The 14,350-nt window shown below is 36.8% G+C and overlaps 1 protein-coding gene and 1 pseudogene across 1 annotated transcript; both read left to right on the top strand.

Annotated features, from left to right (window-relative positions):
• The first annotated feature begins 376 nt into the window (after positions 1-376).
• LOC122683029 (olfactory receptor 4A15-like) lies at positions 377-1,294 on the top strand. Its single transcript, XM_043886518.1, has one exon. The coding sequence runs from the start codon at positions 377-379 to the stop codon at positions 1,292-1,294; it is 918 nt and encodes a 305-aa protein (XP_043742453.1).
• An 8,804-nt stretch (positions 1,295-10,098) lies between these two features.
• On the top strand, positions 10,099-11,004 carry LOC122682835 (annotated as a pseudogene).
• Positions 11,005-14,350: the final 3,346 nt, after the last annotated feature.

Below are 14,350 nucleotides of genomic sequence, written 5' to 3'. Positions count from 1 at the left end.
CAACTTCAAATATCTATATCTGGGGATATTTTAAAGGGCAGGTATTTCTAAATCTCTAAATTGATAGGTTCAATTGATAATGTTCTCTAAGCATTGTTTGTTAATATGTTAAACATGAGAAGATGATATAGTGTCTGTAGAACTTCACTGGCTTATCTAATCACTTGCCTCCTCCTTATAATATTGTTGAAGTCAGGGAGGATATTTTAATCAGGCTGGTATTACAATCTCTGAAAGTATTAGAGCATAATAACCATACTGCCTATTGGTTCAATAAGTAAATGCATTATCTTAATTTTTCAGGCAGCCATGTGTAAGAATTATCTTTACAGCTAATTCTGTCCTGAGCTCTGAAATATGACATATAGAAAAATCTATGGAACAAAGGAGAAATGTAACTGAGTTTGTCCTCTTGGGACTCACTCAGAGTGTCCAAGGTCAGAAAATATTATTTGTTGTGTTCTTGCTCATCTACATTGTGACCATGGTGGGCAACCTACTCATTGTCCTGACTGTGGTGTCCAGTGCAACCCTGGATGCCCCTATGTACTTCTTTCTAGGCTACTTATCATTTATGGATGCTGTTTATTCTACTACAGTCACCCCAAATATGATCATAGACTTACTCTATGAAAAGAAAACCATTTCCTTCCAAGCTTGCATGACCCAGCTTTTTATAGGACACTTATTTGGTGGTGCTGAGATTTTACTCCTGGTGGTCATGGCCTATGACCGCTATGTGGCCATCTGCAAACCTTTGCATTATTTGACAATCATGAATCAGCGAGTGTGTGTTATGCTTCTTCTCCTGGCCTGGGTTGGTGGGTTTTTACATGCTGTAGTTCAGCTTCTCTTTGTTTATAGCCTTCCTTTCTGTGGGCCCAATGTCATTGACCACTTCATCTGTGACATGTATCCCTTGTTGAAACTTGCGTGTACTGACACCTACGTTATTGGCCTCACAGTGGTCGCCAATGATGGGGCGATCTGTGTGGTCATCTTCATGCTTTTGCTCATCTCCTATGGGGTCATCCTGCACTCCCTGAAGAATCTTAGTCAGGAAGGGAGGCGCAAAGCCTTGTCCACTTGTGGTTCCCACATTACCGTGGTGGTCCTCTTTTTTGTGCCCTGTATTTTTATGTATGTGAGACCTCCTTCCACCTTACCAATTGATAAATCCTTGACTGTGTTTTACACAATTATCACTCCTATGTTGAACCCTCTAATCTATACTCTGAGAAATGCTGAGATGAAAAATGCCATGAAAAAGCTCTGGACTAGTAAAAGAAAATGAGGCAACAGGAAAGTGTATCACCTATTTTCAATGAAAAATTGCTCTTTCCATGAAAGCCTTGTTTAATTTTTTAAGCTGTAGTAAATTTTGTCTTAGGTTTAATAGCTTGGGCATAATTGAAATATTTTACTGTATGAATACCTCCAATGATCAAAATACACTTTTAAGATTTTCCTAATTTCCTAGTTTAATATTTCAAACTGAACTTTGTATTTAAATGTATCTTGTTTTAAATACATTTTCAAGATTGTCACCATTTACCATGAAAATATGTATAGATTTGGGGTGTAAAATATCTCTGCTGATACTATACATTGATGTTCTGTGTTAAGCTTTAGTTAATACTGTAATTTATTTAAGTTAGTGGAAGATTTTTTTTATCTTTCTGTCTTAAGTAATGTAATCTTTCTGGAATTAATAAAGTCTCTTACAGAGCTTGCAATAAAAAAAAAAAAAAAAGACTTAACGCCTTGATTCATATCTCTCCACTCAAACACAGCCCACATAAATATTTGAAGTAGATATTTTACATTTGTATTTGTCAGATAGTTTTCATATCTTATTTTTTATATAGCCTAGTACCTTAACATTGAAGAAGAGTAGTGTTTCAGACAATATAATACTAAGCATAAGGAGGTTAAGTGTACAAAAATAATCTTAATGAAAATATATATATGCAGAAAATAATCAAATCATAGTTATTTTGCCAATTGGGCAAGTGTATTATTGTCTTAAGTTGAGAAGCTTTGTTTTGCAGTCAAAGTGATCAAAGACAGAAATTTAATCTTCTAATTTGTAGAAATATTTTAAATGATGAGTTAAAAATATTTGCTAATTACCTTTGTTCATTAGTCTGTTCAGTTCAGTGCAGTCGCTCAGTCATGTACGACTCTTTGCGACCCCATGAACTGAAGCACACCAGGCATCCCTGTCCATCAGCAACTCCTGGAGTCTACCCAAACTCATGTCCATTGAGTTGGTGATGCCATCTATCTCATCCTCTGCCGTCCCCTTCTCTTCCTGCCCTCAACCTTTCCCAGCATCAGGGTCTTTTCAAATGAGTCAGTTCTTCGCATCAGGTGGCCAAAGTATTGGAGGTTCAGTTTCAACATCAGTCCTTCCAATGAACACCCAGGACTGATCTCCTTTAGGATGGACTGGCTGGATCTCCTTGCAGTCCAAAGGACTCTCAAGGGTCTTCTCCAACACCACAGTTCAAAAGCATCAGTTTTTCGGGGCTCAGCTTTCTTCACAGTCCAACTCTCACATCCATACATGACTAGTGCAAAAACCGCAGATTGACTAGATGGATATTTGTTGACAAAGTAATGTCTCTGCTTTTTAATATGCTGTCTAGTTTGGTCATCACTGAGGTAGATGAATTTATGTGAGCTAGAAGAAAAGAGTACGTGTAGTTGACAATAGGGAGTTTAAAAATAATAATTAAGTAAAAAAGAATGTTATAAGCCAGAGGAGAGTTTTTAGGATTTGAAAGACAAATAGTTACACCACAAGTATGAATTATTTTAGTGAGTTTTGATAGAATTAAGAAAAGAGAGTAGCTTGAGAAACACTGAGATATTGGGATGAAAATTATATTTATGCAGTAGAGACGTATATCACCTTTTGTCATCATTTACCAATGTTACAGTCTGATTAAATGGTCATGAAGAGTCTTTCTGATTTTGATTTTCTTTCTTATTTGTATTTTTATCTATGTAAGAAATTCAGTGTGCCTATTTTTGTTTATTTGGAACTTCTTTTTCTATTTATAAATTACTAAAGCATATATAATTACTAAATTTGTACCAATTTTATTTTACCAAGAACTTTGGAAATGCTTTGGCTCAAGGAAAATATTATCTATTTCTCCATTTGAAAATGGGGATATGTGAATTATACAACTAGGAATATATATATATATATATATATATAATACATACATTATATATATATATATATAAAATATATATACATATTTAGTTTTGATTTTAGCTTTGGTTAAATTTAAGGCTAATCTTTTTAAGTGATTTACCTTAAGTAAAAGTAAATCATAGCTGCTACAGTTGGATTCTGTTCCTATGAGATTTTCACAGTAGTAAATTCCGGGCAGGTGGCAGAGTTTTAATTGAAGTCTTCTACTTCAGGAAAAGGAATATTATTTTCCTTTGAAAAAGGCTGCATACTGTGTCTAATCTAGGTACTTCCTCAAATATACTCTATCTAGCATGTCTTCTGGACATGCTTTGAATATAGAGTTCCTTTGACCATTGTCACCACATCTCTTGCAGACAGAGAATAAGATCTAATTCCTGTCCAGGGTTTTATGATAAACACTGTAGAACCTTATAGAAATCTGAATGTGCAACCTCATGAGGAATGTTTGTTTACCAGTGCTCTGGTAAAGAGTGGGACTCTGACATCTAGAACAGACACATTTGTATGAAGATCAATAAGAACTGTGAGTGTACAAATATTCACATAAGTAGTTTCCTCTTTCTTGAAAGAGAGGAAAGAGCAGTGTTCTCTAGCCTACACACTACATTACTGCCTCATTTGAAAAAAAGAAAAAAAAAGCACTGTCATGTAAAGATGTTTATTCTTCTCATGAACTTCCTCCTTTATCCCTTACTGCTTCCAAACAGCTAACCAGGGTCAAGTCACAGGAAAGTCCAAACAATAAAGGGTTTTAATGTAGACTCACATCATTGAAAATGCCTCATAGACTAACTATGTATTTTGCTTTACTTACAGAACCAACTATTAAATCTGTGGCAAAGAATGACAAGACATAGATGCTAACATGTGGAAGATTGAATAGTCCACTTTTTCTTTGATTGTAGGTAGTGACAATGTCTTAACAAATTCTGTTATTCTGGGGTGTGGTAGCTTAGGAGTGAAAAGGATTTGAACTTAATTAACATTTAGAGGACTTAGATCCCAAAGTTTCCAGGAAGGGGATTTGGGAAGCATGATACTAGTATGTCCATGTTCAGTGCATATAAAAGAGTCCAGTTAAAAGAATTGTGAACTGACTGATATGACAATTGAGAATTTTTTTTAATGTTTTCTTTTTTTTTTCTTTTTTTTTTTTATTATTTGGAAGCTAATTACTTCATAACATTTCAGTGGGTTTTGTCATACATTGATATGAATCAGCCATGGATTTACACGTATTCCCCATCCCGATCCCCCCTCCCACCTCCCTCTCCACCCGATTCCTCTGGCTCTTCCCAGTGCACCAGGCCCGAGCACTTGTCTCATGCATCCCACCTGGGCTGGTGATCTGTTTCACCATAGATAATATACATGCTGTTCTTTTGAAATATCCCACCCTCACATTCTCCCACAGAGTTCAAAAGTCTGTTCTGTATTTCTGTGTCTCTTTTTCTGTTTTGCATATAGGGTTATCGTTACCATCTTTCTAAATTCCATATATATGTGTTAGTATGCTGTAATGTTCTTTATCTTTCTGGCTTACTTCACTCTGTATAATGGGCTCCAGTTTCATCCATCTCATTAGGACTGGTTCAAATGAATTCTTTTTAATGGCTGAGTAATATTCCATGGTGTATATGTACCATAGCTTCCTTATCCATTCATCTGCTGATGGGCATCTAGGTTGCTTCCATGTCCTGGCTATTATAAACAGTGCTGCGATGAACATTGGGGTGCACGTGTCTCTTTCAGATCTGGTTTCCTCAGTGTGTATGCTCAGAAGTGGGATTGCTGGGTCATATGGCAGTTCTATATATCTTTATTACCAGTGCTTTTAAACCTGCTTCACCTGCCTTGCAGAATAAATGTAACTTCCAACACAACTTGCAAGTTTCTTTTCTTTTTATTGATGGCAATCGTATTGTTTTAATTAAATAGTTTATTTTAATTGGAGGCTAATGACTTTACAATATTGTAGTAGTTTTTGCCATACAGTGACATAAATCAGCATGTCCCTCATCCTGAACCCCCTGCCCACCTCCCTCCCCATCGCATCCCTCAGGGTTGTCCCAGTGTACCGTCTTTGAGTGCCCTGTTTCATGCATCAAACTTCTACTGGTCATCTATTTCACGTATGGTAATATACAGGTTTCAGTGCTATTCTCTCAAATCATCCCACCCTCACCTTTTCCCACAGAGTCCAAAAATCTGTTCTTTATGTCTGTGTCTCTTTTGCTGTCTTGCATATAGGGTCATCGTTACCATCTTTCTAAATTTCATATATATGTGTTAATATATTGTACTGGTTTTTTTCTTTCAGACTTATTTCACTCTATATAATAGGCTCCAGTTTCATCCACCTCATTGGAGCTGATTCAAATGTGTTCTTTTTAGTAGCAGAGTAAGATACCATTGTGTATATGTAACACAGCTTTCTTAACCATTCGCCTGCCAATGAACATCTAAGTTGCTTCCATGTACTAGCCATTGTAAACAGTGCTGTGATGAACATTGGGGTACACGTGTCTCTTATTTCTGGTTTCCTTGGTATGTAGCCCAGCAGTGGGATTGCTGGGTCGTATGACAGTTCTATTTAATTTTTTTAAGGAGTCACCACACTGTTCTCCATAGTGGCTGTATTAGTTTGCACTCCCACCAACAGTGCAAGAGAGTTCCCTTTTCTCCATACCCTCTCCAGTATTTATTGTTTGCAGACTTTTTAATAGCAGCCATTCTGATCAGCGTGAGCTGGTACCCCATTGCGGTTTTGATTTGCATGTCTCTGATAGTGAGTGATGTTGAGCATCTTTTCATGTGTTTGTTAGCCATCTGTATGTCTTCTTTGGAGAAATGTCTGTTTAGTTCTTTGGCCCATTTTTTGACTGGGTCATTTATTTTTCTGGAATTGAGCTGCGTGAGCTGCTTATATATTTTTGAGATTAGTTATTTGTCAGTTGCTTCATTTGCTATTATTTTCTCCCATTCTGAAGGCTGTCTTTTCACCTTGCTTAAAGTTTCCTTCATTGTGCAAAAAGTTTTAAGTTTAATTAGGTCCCATTTGTTTATTTTTGCTTTTATTTCCATTACTCTGGGAAATGGGTCATAGAGAATCCTGCTGTGATTTATGTCAGAGAGAGTTTTGCCTTTGTTTTATAGTTTCTGGTCTTACATTTAGATATTTAATCCATTTTGAGTTTATTTTTTTATATGGTGTTAGAAAGTGTTCTAGCATCATTCTTTTATAGGTGGTTGACCAGTTTTCTCAGCACCACTTGTTAAAGAGATTGTCTTTTCTCCGTTGTATATTCTTGTGAAGATAATCATAATATACTCTATGAAGTTAAGTGAAGTGTTAGTCAGTCAGTCATGTTCAACTCTTTGCGACCCCTTGGACTGCAGCCGCTCACGCTCCTCTGTGTGGAATTCTGCAGACAAGATTTACTGGAGTGGCTTGCCAATTCCTTCTCCAGATCTTCCTGAACCACGGATCACACCCGGGTTCTCCACATTGTTGGAAGATTCTTTACCATCTGAGCCACTAATGAAGCCCTACTATAGTCTATAAATGCATCAAATTAACAGGTTGTACACCTTAAACTTCCACAGCGTTACATGTCTAATATAGTTCAATTTAAACATCGAAACCTGTATATTATCTAGGGTGAAACAGATCACCAGCCCAGGTTAGATGCATGAGACAAGTGTTCGGGCCTGGGGCACTGGGAAGACCCAGAGGGATCGGGTAGAGAGGGAGATGGGAGGGGGGATCGGGATGGAGAATACATGTAAATCCATGGCTGATTCATGTCAATGTATGACAAAACCCACTACAATATTTTAAAGTAATTAGCCTACAACTAATAAAAATAAATGAAAAAAAAAAAAAAAAAAGCCTAGGATCTTTTTAAAAGCACTACCTTACTTTAGGGGAACTAAAATAACCTTGATGTGCAGTGGAAGAAATCACAACATGTGAAATTCCTTAAATAAAATTTTATTGGTTTTAAATATGTTTGACTTATGTTTCATATAACTAAAAAAAGAAAACTATGCTTAAAAACCTGTCTATAGAATGAAGAGTTTTTGGACATGAGGCACTCACCCCGGTTTGAAATTTGATGTAGTTTTGTTTTGTATTGTTTCTCCCAAGAAAAAAAATGTGGTGCGGTTCTAATCCCCAGTGGCTCAGGATGTGAATTTATCTAGCAATAGTCTTGTGGTGTAAGTGCCTGACAAGCCATTTTTTGGAGTGTAATGTAAGTGGCTAACATTATGCTTTTGGTTGTCCAGGCAACCGTTTCAAAGACATCCATCTTCAGCATCAACAGCTACACAGCCAGATACGGAGCCAGACCTCTCCATCCATGCAGTTCACCTTTCACAAAGCCCTGGGTGATCCATACCTGACCGTTCACAGGACCCCAAAGTTTCCCTCCTGTGATTTAGCCACACTTTTATGTTTTAAATTCACCAATAAAAAGTGAACCCTAGGAAACATAGGCACCCCATCCCTGAGTCCAGTGAAGGCAGAATCTCAGATTCTCTTTTTCTGACCTCAACATCTCTCTCTTTCTCATCTCTATCTGTCTGTGTCTCATTACTTCCCTGTGTGGTCCCAGGCATGCTGCATAGTCTTCATGATCCCTGAGTAATAAACCTTGTTCTTTCAGACTTCCCTGCTGGTTGCTGCTGAGGTGCATCTTGCATTCATAATAGGAACTATAAGAGTCCACCTACTCACAGCGTTGGTTCTGACTAGAAAGATCTCTACTGGGGTTCCCTGGGAGCACCAGGTGCAGAGGGTAGTCAGGATTCCTATTTAACAGCATTACTTTCCATTGGCTGAGACTGACATATTTACAGAGGTAGTGAAGTTATATATTATCCCTATAGGGATAAAAAGATGATTTCACTTTAATAACTGGTTTAAAATTTTGGGGAGGTTATTTGCTAGCTTAAAGCAGTGCCTAAAAAGGAAAAACAAAACAAAACAAAACACAAGAATGTCTTGCAAAATCTCAAGTCAACTGGTCTGGCCATACAGACATAACAAAATGAGAAGGGCTAAATCACTGGATGGTATTTTTCTATTTGAAGTTGATTAAAAAAAAAAAAAAAAGGTTACATTAGATAAATTCCCCTAGGAAAAGTTTAGTTGCTATATTCCTATGTAAACATAAAGATCTGCTTGTCTTTTTGATAAATTATCCTAATCTGGTAAACTTCATTTTTTTTGTGTGCACTTTGGAGTTTATTTTAAAACTCTATAATACAAATAAAAACAGTTGCCTGAATAATGAGAAGAGTCTAAGGAGAAAATGTACAGACAGCTGAATGAAAAACAATTTTCTCAAACAATAATGCAGATTTCACCTTCTGTTGTCATACTGGATGAAATAAGAATTCCAGGTCTTTGTGAATAACTTAAAATTTCTTCCTTCAGATTCTAAACAAGCCTCCATAAAGTAAGACTAATAGTAAATAGTGGGAACCAGGTTTCACAATTGTGTGACATTCTTTATTATGTAAGACATTAAATCATATTGAAATAACTCAAAATTACATTCCAGTTCTAGTTTTACCAGTAAAACTAAAAATGCACAATCTTGGGGAAATGAATGAAATGTTCTCAGCTTTAGTATCTTAAAACATAATATGAGGATTCCTGTTCTTGTTACCATAAATACTAGATGTGATCCATTAAACTGTGGTTACGTGATTGGAATCCACTGTGGGAGTTTTGAGCAGTGAAGGAATATAATCAGAACAGGATGAAAGAGAATCATATGGGTTAATAACAAGTTGTTATAGGCCAGAATAGAAGTGGACATAGCTGGCAGGAGGCTGCTGCAGTGGCCTGGAAGGAAACGGAGTAGGGATGATTAAATTTGTAATACATTTTGAAAATAGAGACAGCAGAATTTCTTAAAGGTATGAATAAGTCATAGAAGACCAGTAGAGGAGTGAACACTGTAAGCTTTATTGTCTGAGCAACGGCATTGAAGGTGGTATGTTGGAATGAGATGGAGAACAACTTTTATATTGTGAAAAATTCTTAATTTTGTTTCATAAATACTAAATTGTTATTCAAATTCAAATGTACAAAACTGGAGGTTTTGCATATACAAACATTAAAATTAGAGTAGGAATAGGGTCTTGAGACAAAATTGGGACTGCTTCAGTATTCATTTGACAGGAAAATGTGGAATATCCAAATAAGACCCTCAGAAAGAAGCCTCAGTGAGTTCTGAGACAGCCCAGGGGAACTTATATTCATAGCTCCATTTACTCTTACTGAATATGGAGCTTAGTTTAAGTTTGTCTCAAGTATTACACCTTTGTAAGTTTATACATGGTTTACATATTCATGGAATTTCCTTCTCATCTTCCCTTAGGATTCTGTCAATATGCTTATAATGTCACTTTTTACATTTGTCTGGGCTTCCCAGGTGACATTAGTGGTAAAGAATCCACCTGCCAATTCAGGAGATGCAAGAGACATGAGTTCAATTCCTGGGGCAGGAAGTTCCCTTAGAGGAGGAAATGTCACCCCACTCCAATATTCTGGCCTGGAAAAATACCATGAACAGGGGAGCCTGGCAGGTTGCAGTCCATGGGGATGCAAACAGTCAGACATGACCGAGCACATACACACATGGATCTGGAATTGTTTGATCATTTACCCTGTGTTCAACTTGATTAACACAATGTCTATAATACATTGGGATCATATAGATACTCCATACTACTGATTTTAAATGAATGAATACATAAGAGATACAACTTAGACTGAATTTAAAAGTTTTCCCCTTTGTGTTGTAGGTAAACTGCTTCTAATATATGAACTGAGCTCTTATACAGACTTGATGAACCCAAGGAACAATGTAACCGAATTTGTCCTCTTGGGGATGATTGAGAGTGTCCAGGGTCAGAAAATACTATTTGTCATCTTCTTGCTCATCTACTTTGTGACCATGGTGGACATCCTACTCATTGTCCTGACTGTGGTGTTCAGTTCAACTCTGAATTCCCCTATGTGCTTCTTTCTTGGCTACTTATAATTTCTGGATGCTGTTTATTCTACTACTGTCACCCCAAAAATAATTATAAACTTACTTTATGAGAAGATAACCTTCTCCTTCCAAGCTTGCACGACCCAGCTTTTTATAGAGCACTTATTTGCTGGTATGGAAGTTTTGCTCCTGGTGGTCATGGCCTATGACCGCTACGTGGCCATCTGCAAACCCTTGCACTATTCGACAATCATGAATCAGTGGCTGTGTGTTCTGCTACTGCTGTTGGCCTGGGTTGGTGGGTTTTCACATGCTGTAGTTCAACTTCTCTTGTTTACAGCCTTCCCTTCTGTAGCTCCAATGTCATTGACCACTTCATCTGTGACATGTACCTCTTGTTCAAACTTGCCTGCACTGACACCTACATTATTGGCCTCACAGTGCTGGCCATTGATGGGGCCATCCGTGTGGTCATCTTCAACTCTTACTCATCTCCTACGGGGCCATTCTGCACTCCCTGAAGAATATTAGTCAGGAAGGGAGGCGCAAAACCTTGTCTACCCGTGGCTCCCACATCACCTCTTCTTTGTGCCCTGTCTTTTTATGTATGTGAGACCTCCTTCCACTTTACCCATTGATAAATCCTTGACTGTGTTTTACACCATTATCAGTTCTATGCTGAACCCGCTAATATATACTCTGAGGAATGGAGAGATAAAAAATGCCATGAGAAAGCTGTGGATCAGAAAAAGAAAATGACGCATCGGAATATGTATCACCTGTTTTCAGTGAAATACTGCTGTTTACACATAAGATATGTATGCTTATTTAACTGTAGTAAATTTCCCTCAGATTTAATAAAGTTGGCAGATTAAAAACATTTATTATATGAATACTTTCAGTGATCAAAATATATTTTAAGCTTTTCATATTTTACAAGTATATATATGTATATATATATATTTAGAAAACTTGTGCAAATTTCTTAGGAAAATATACAGAGCTTTTAGGTGTAAAATTATCTCTGTTAGACTATATACATATGTTCTATGTAATGAGTTACCCTATAGTTAATACTGTGAAAGTGAAGGGTTTCTCGTGTTTATATCTTAAGTAATTCATTTTTTCAGAGTTAATATGACTCATTATAGATTTCAGAAAAAAGAAATATGAAATAAGAAGTAGAAAATTGATTCACTCCTCTTTAAACAAAGACAGCCCATATTAATATTTTAAGTATGTAGCTTATTTTTGTATCCATAAGATACTTTACTAACAATTATTTTGTTCATATTATTTAGCATATTAATGTCAAAGAATAGTGATTTTTCAGAGTTACAGTATTAATCATAAGGATACTATGTGAAAATAATATGCATGAACAAGGTAGACATGCAGAAAATAATTAAACTGTACTTATTTTCCCAAATGGGAAGTCATATTATCTCAAGTTTTCCAGCTTTGTTAGTGTTATATTTTCATAAAGATAATCACTTCCTCTTCCAGGTAGTTTAGAATATATGATTGAACCTCTGCTATTTTTCAGTATCCCCTTACTCTTGTTCATTTACAGTGTTTATAGCCTTCTGTAGAGACCAGTCTCTGCCTTTCATGAGTAAATTTAGTGTAATCCATAATCCATGCATTTCAAATATGTACCACAGAACTTGAGCATTATCCTTGTTAAAAAAACATACTGCTGGGATGCATGAGACAAGTGCTCCGGCCTGGTGCACTGGGAAGACCCAGAGGAATCGGGTGGAGAGGGAGGTGGGAGGGGGGATCGGGATGGGGAATACATGTAAATCCATGGCTAATTCATATCAATGTATGACAAAACCCACTGGGAAAAAAAAAAATAAAATAAAATAAAATAAAATAAAAAAATAAAAAAAAAAACATACTGCATGTATGCCATTCTGATTGCTCTTATTGGTGAAATACAGATTATTATGTAATAAAGAGGCCAGAATATATTGTTTTATTGGGCAGAGACATCATTCATAACATCCTCTCTCTGTCTCTGTGTCTGAATTAGACTTGAAACTAAGTATTATCTGCCTCTAATGTGGTTGGAAACATGTGGTCAAAGAAACATTATTTTGCATCGCTTATTTAGTCGGATTCATGAGGGGCATAAGGCTATGTGACAATGGATTTTTTTTTACTAGTAAATCACACTGTATGAAATTTTATCCCTATTTAATACCTCAAGATTTCTTGTTGTTCAGGTGCCAAATTGTGTCTGACTCTTTTCAACCCCATGGACTGCAGCACTCTAAACTTCTCTGTCCTTTACTATTTCCCAGAGTTTGCTCAACCTCATGTCTGTTGAACCACTGATGCCAACCAAACATCTCATCTTCTGTCACCCTCTTCTTCTTCCACCCTCAATCTTTCCCAACATCAGGGTCTTTTCCAATGAGTTGGCTCTTTGCATCAGGTAGCCAAAGTACTGTTGCCTCAGTTTCAGCATCAATCCTTCCAATGAATATTCAGAGTTACTTTCCTTTAGGATGGACTGGTTGGATCTCTTTGCAGTCCAAGGGAGTCTCAAGAGTCTTCTCTAACACCACAGTTCAAAAGCATCAGTTCTTCGGTGCTCAGCTTTCTTTATAGTCCAACTCTCACATCCATACATGACTACTGGAAAAACCATAGCTTTGACTAGATGGACCTGTTGACAAAGTAATGTCTCTGCTTTTTAATATGCTGTCTAGATTGGTCATAACTTTTCTTCCAAGGAGTAAGCATCTTTTAATTTCATGGCTGCAGTCACCATTTGTGGACCCCACCAAAAAAAGTCTGACTGTTTCCATTGTTTCCCTAAGTATTTGCCATGAATTGACGGGACCAGAAGCCATGATCTTAGGTTATTGAATGTTAAGTTTTAAGCCAATTTTTCACTCTCATCTTTCACTTTCATTAAGAGGCTCTTTAGTTCTTCTTTGCTTTCTGCCATAAGGGTGGTGTCATCTGCATATCTGAGATTATTGATATTTCTCCAGGCAATCTTGATTCCACTCTCAAGAGTTTTCTCCAGCACCACATTTTGAAAGCATAAATTCTTCAGTGTTCAGCCTTCTTTATGGTCTAACTGTCACATCCATATGTAACTACTGGAAAAAGCAGAGCTTTCACTATGATGAGTTTGTCAGCAAAGTGATATTTCTGCTTTTTAATATGCTGTCAATATTTGTCATAGCTTTCCTTCCAAGGAACAAGCATCTTTCAGGGCTGCAGTCACAGAGAAAGGTCAATGTATGGCAAAAACCACTACAATATTGTAAAGTAATCAGCCTCCAACTAATAAAAATAAATGAAAAATAAATAAATAAATAAAACCTAAAAAAAAAAGAAAAGAAAAGAAACTATCACTGTTTCCATTGTTACCCCATCTATTTGCCTTGAAGTGATGGGACCAGATGTCATGATCTTAGTTTTTTGAATGTTGAGTTTTAAGCCAACTTTTTCATTCTCCTCTTTCACTTTTATCAAGAGGTGTTTTTTTTTTTAAACTTTTTTTACTTTTTTATATAGCAGTCCAATTCTTATTTTTTTTTTCATTTATTTTTATTAGTTGGAGGCTAATCACTTTACAATAATGTAGTGGTTTTTGTCATACATTGACATGAATCAGCCATGGATTTACATGTATTCCCCATCCTGATCCCCCCTCCTACCTCCCTCTCTACCCAATCCCTCTGGGTCTTCCCACTGCACCAGCCCGGAGCACTTGTTTCACGCATCCAACCTGGGCTGGTGATCTGTTTCACCCTAGATAATATACATGTTCCGATGCTGTTCTCCCAAAACATCCCACCCTCGCCTTCTCCCACAGAGTCTAAAAGTCTGTTCTGTACATCTGTGTCTCTTTTTCTGTTTTGCATATAGGGTTATCGTTACCATCTTTCTAAATTCCATATATATGTGTTAGTATACTGTAATGGTCTTTATCTTTCTGGTTTACTTCACTCTGTATAATGGGCTCCAGTTTCACCCATCTCATTAGAACTGGTTCAAATGAATTCTTTTTAATGGCTGAGTAATATTCCATGGTGTATATGTACCACAGCTTCCTTATCCATTCGTCTGCTGATGGGCA

Source organism: Cervus elaphus, chromosome 24 (genome assembly GCF_910594005.1).
Source record: "Cervus elaphus chromosome 24, mCerEla1.1, whole genome shotgun sequence".
Classification (NCBI taxonomy): domain Eukaryota; kingdom Metazoa; phylum Chordata; class Mammalia; order Artiodactyla; family Cervidae; genus Cervus; species Cervus elaphus.
The sequence above is the reverse complement of the archived record's forward strand: the minus strand, read 5'-3'. Positions and strand labels throughout refer to the sequence as shown.

What these genes read in the sequence shown, in the direction of transcription:
- LOC122683029 (XM_043886518.1), top strand. Translation starts at nt 377, where the DNA reads ATGGAACAAAGGAGAAATGTAACTGAGTTTGTCCTCTTGGGACTCACT.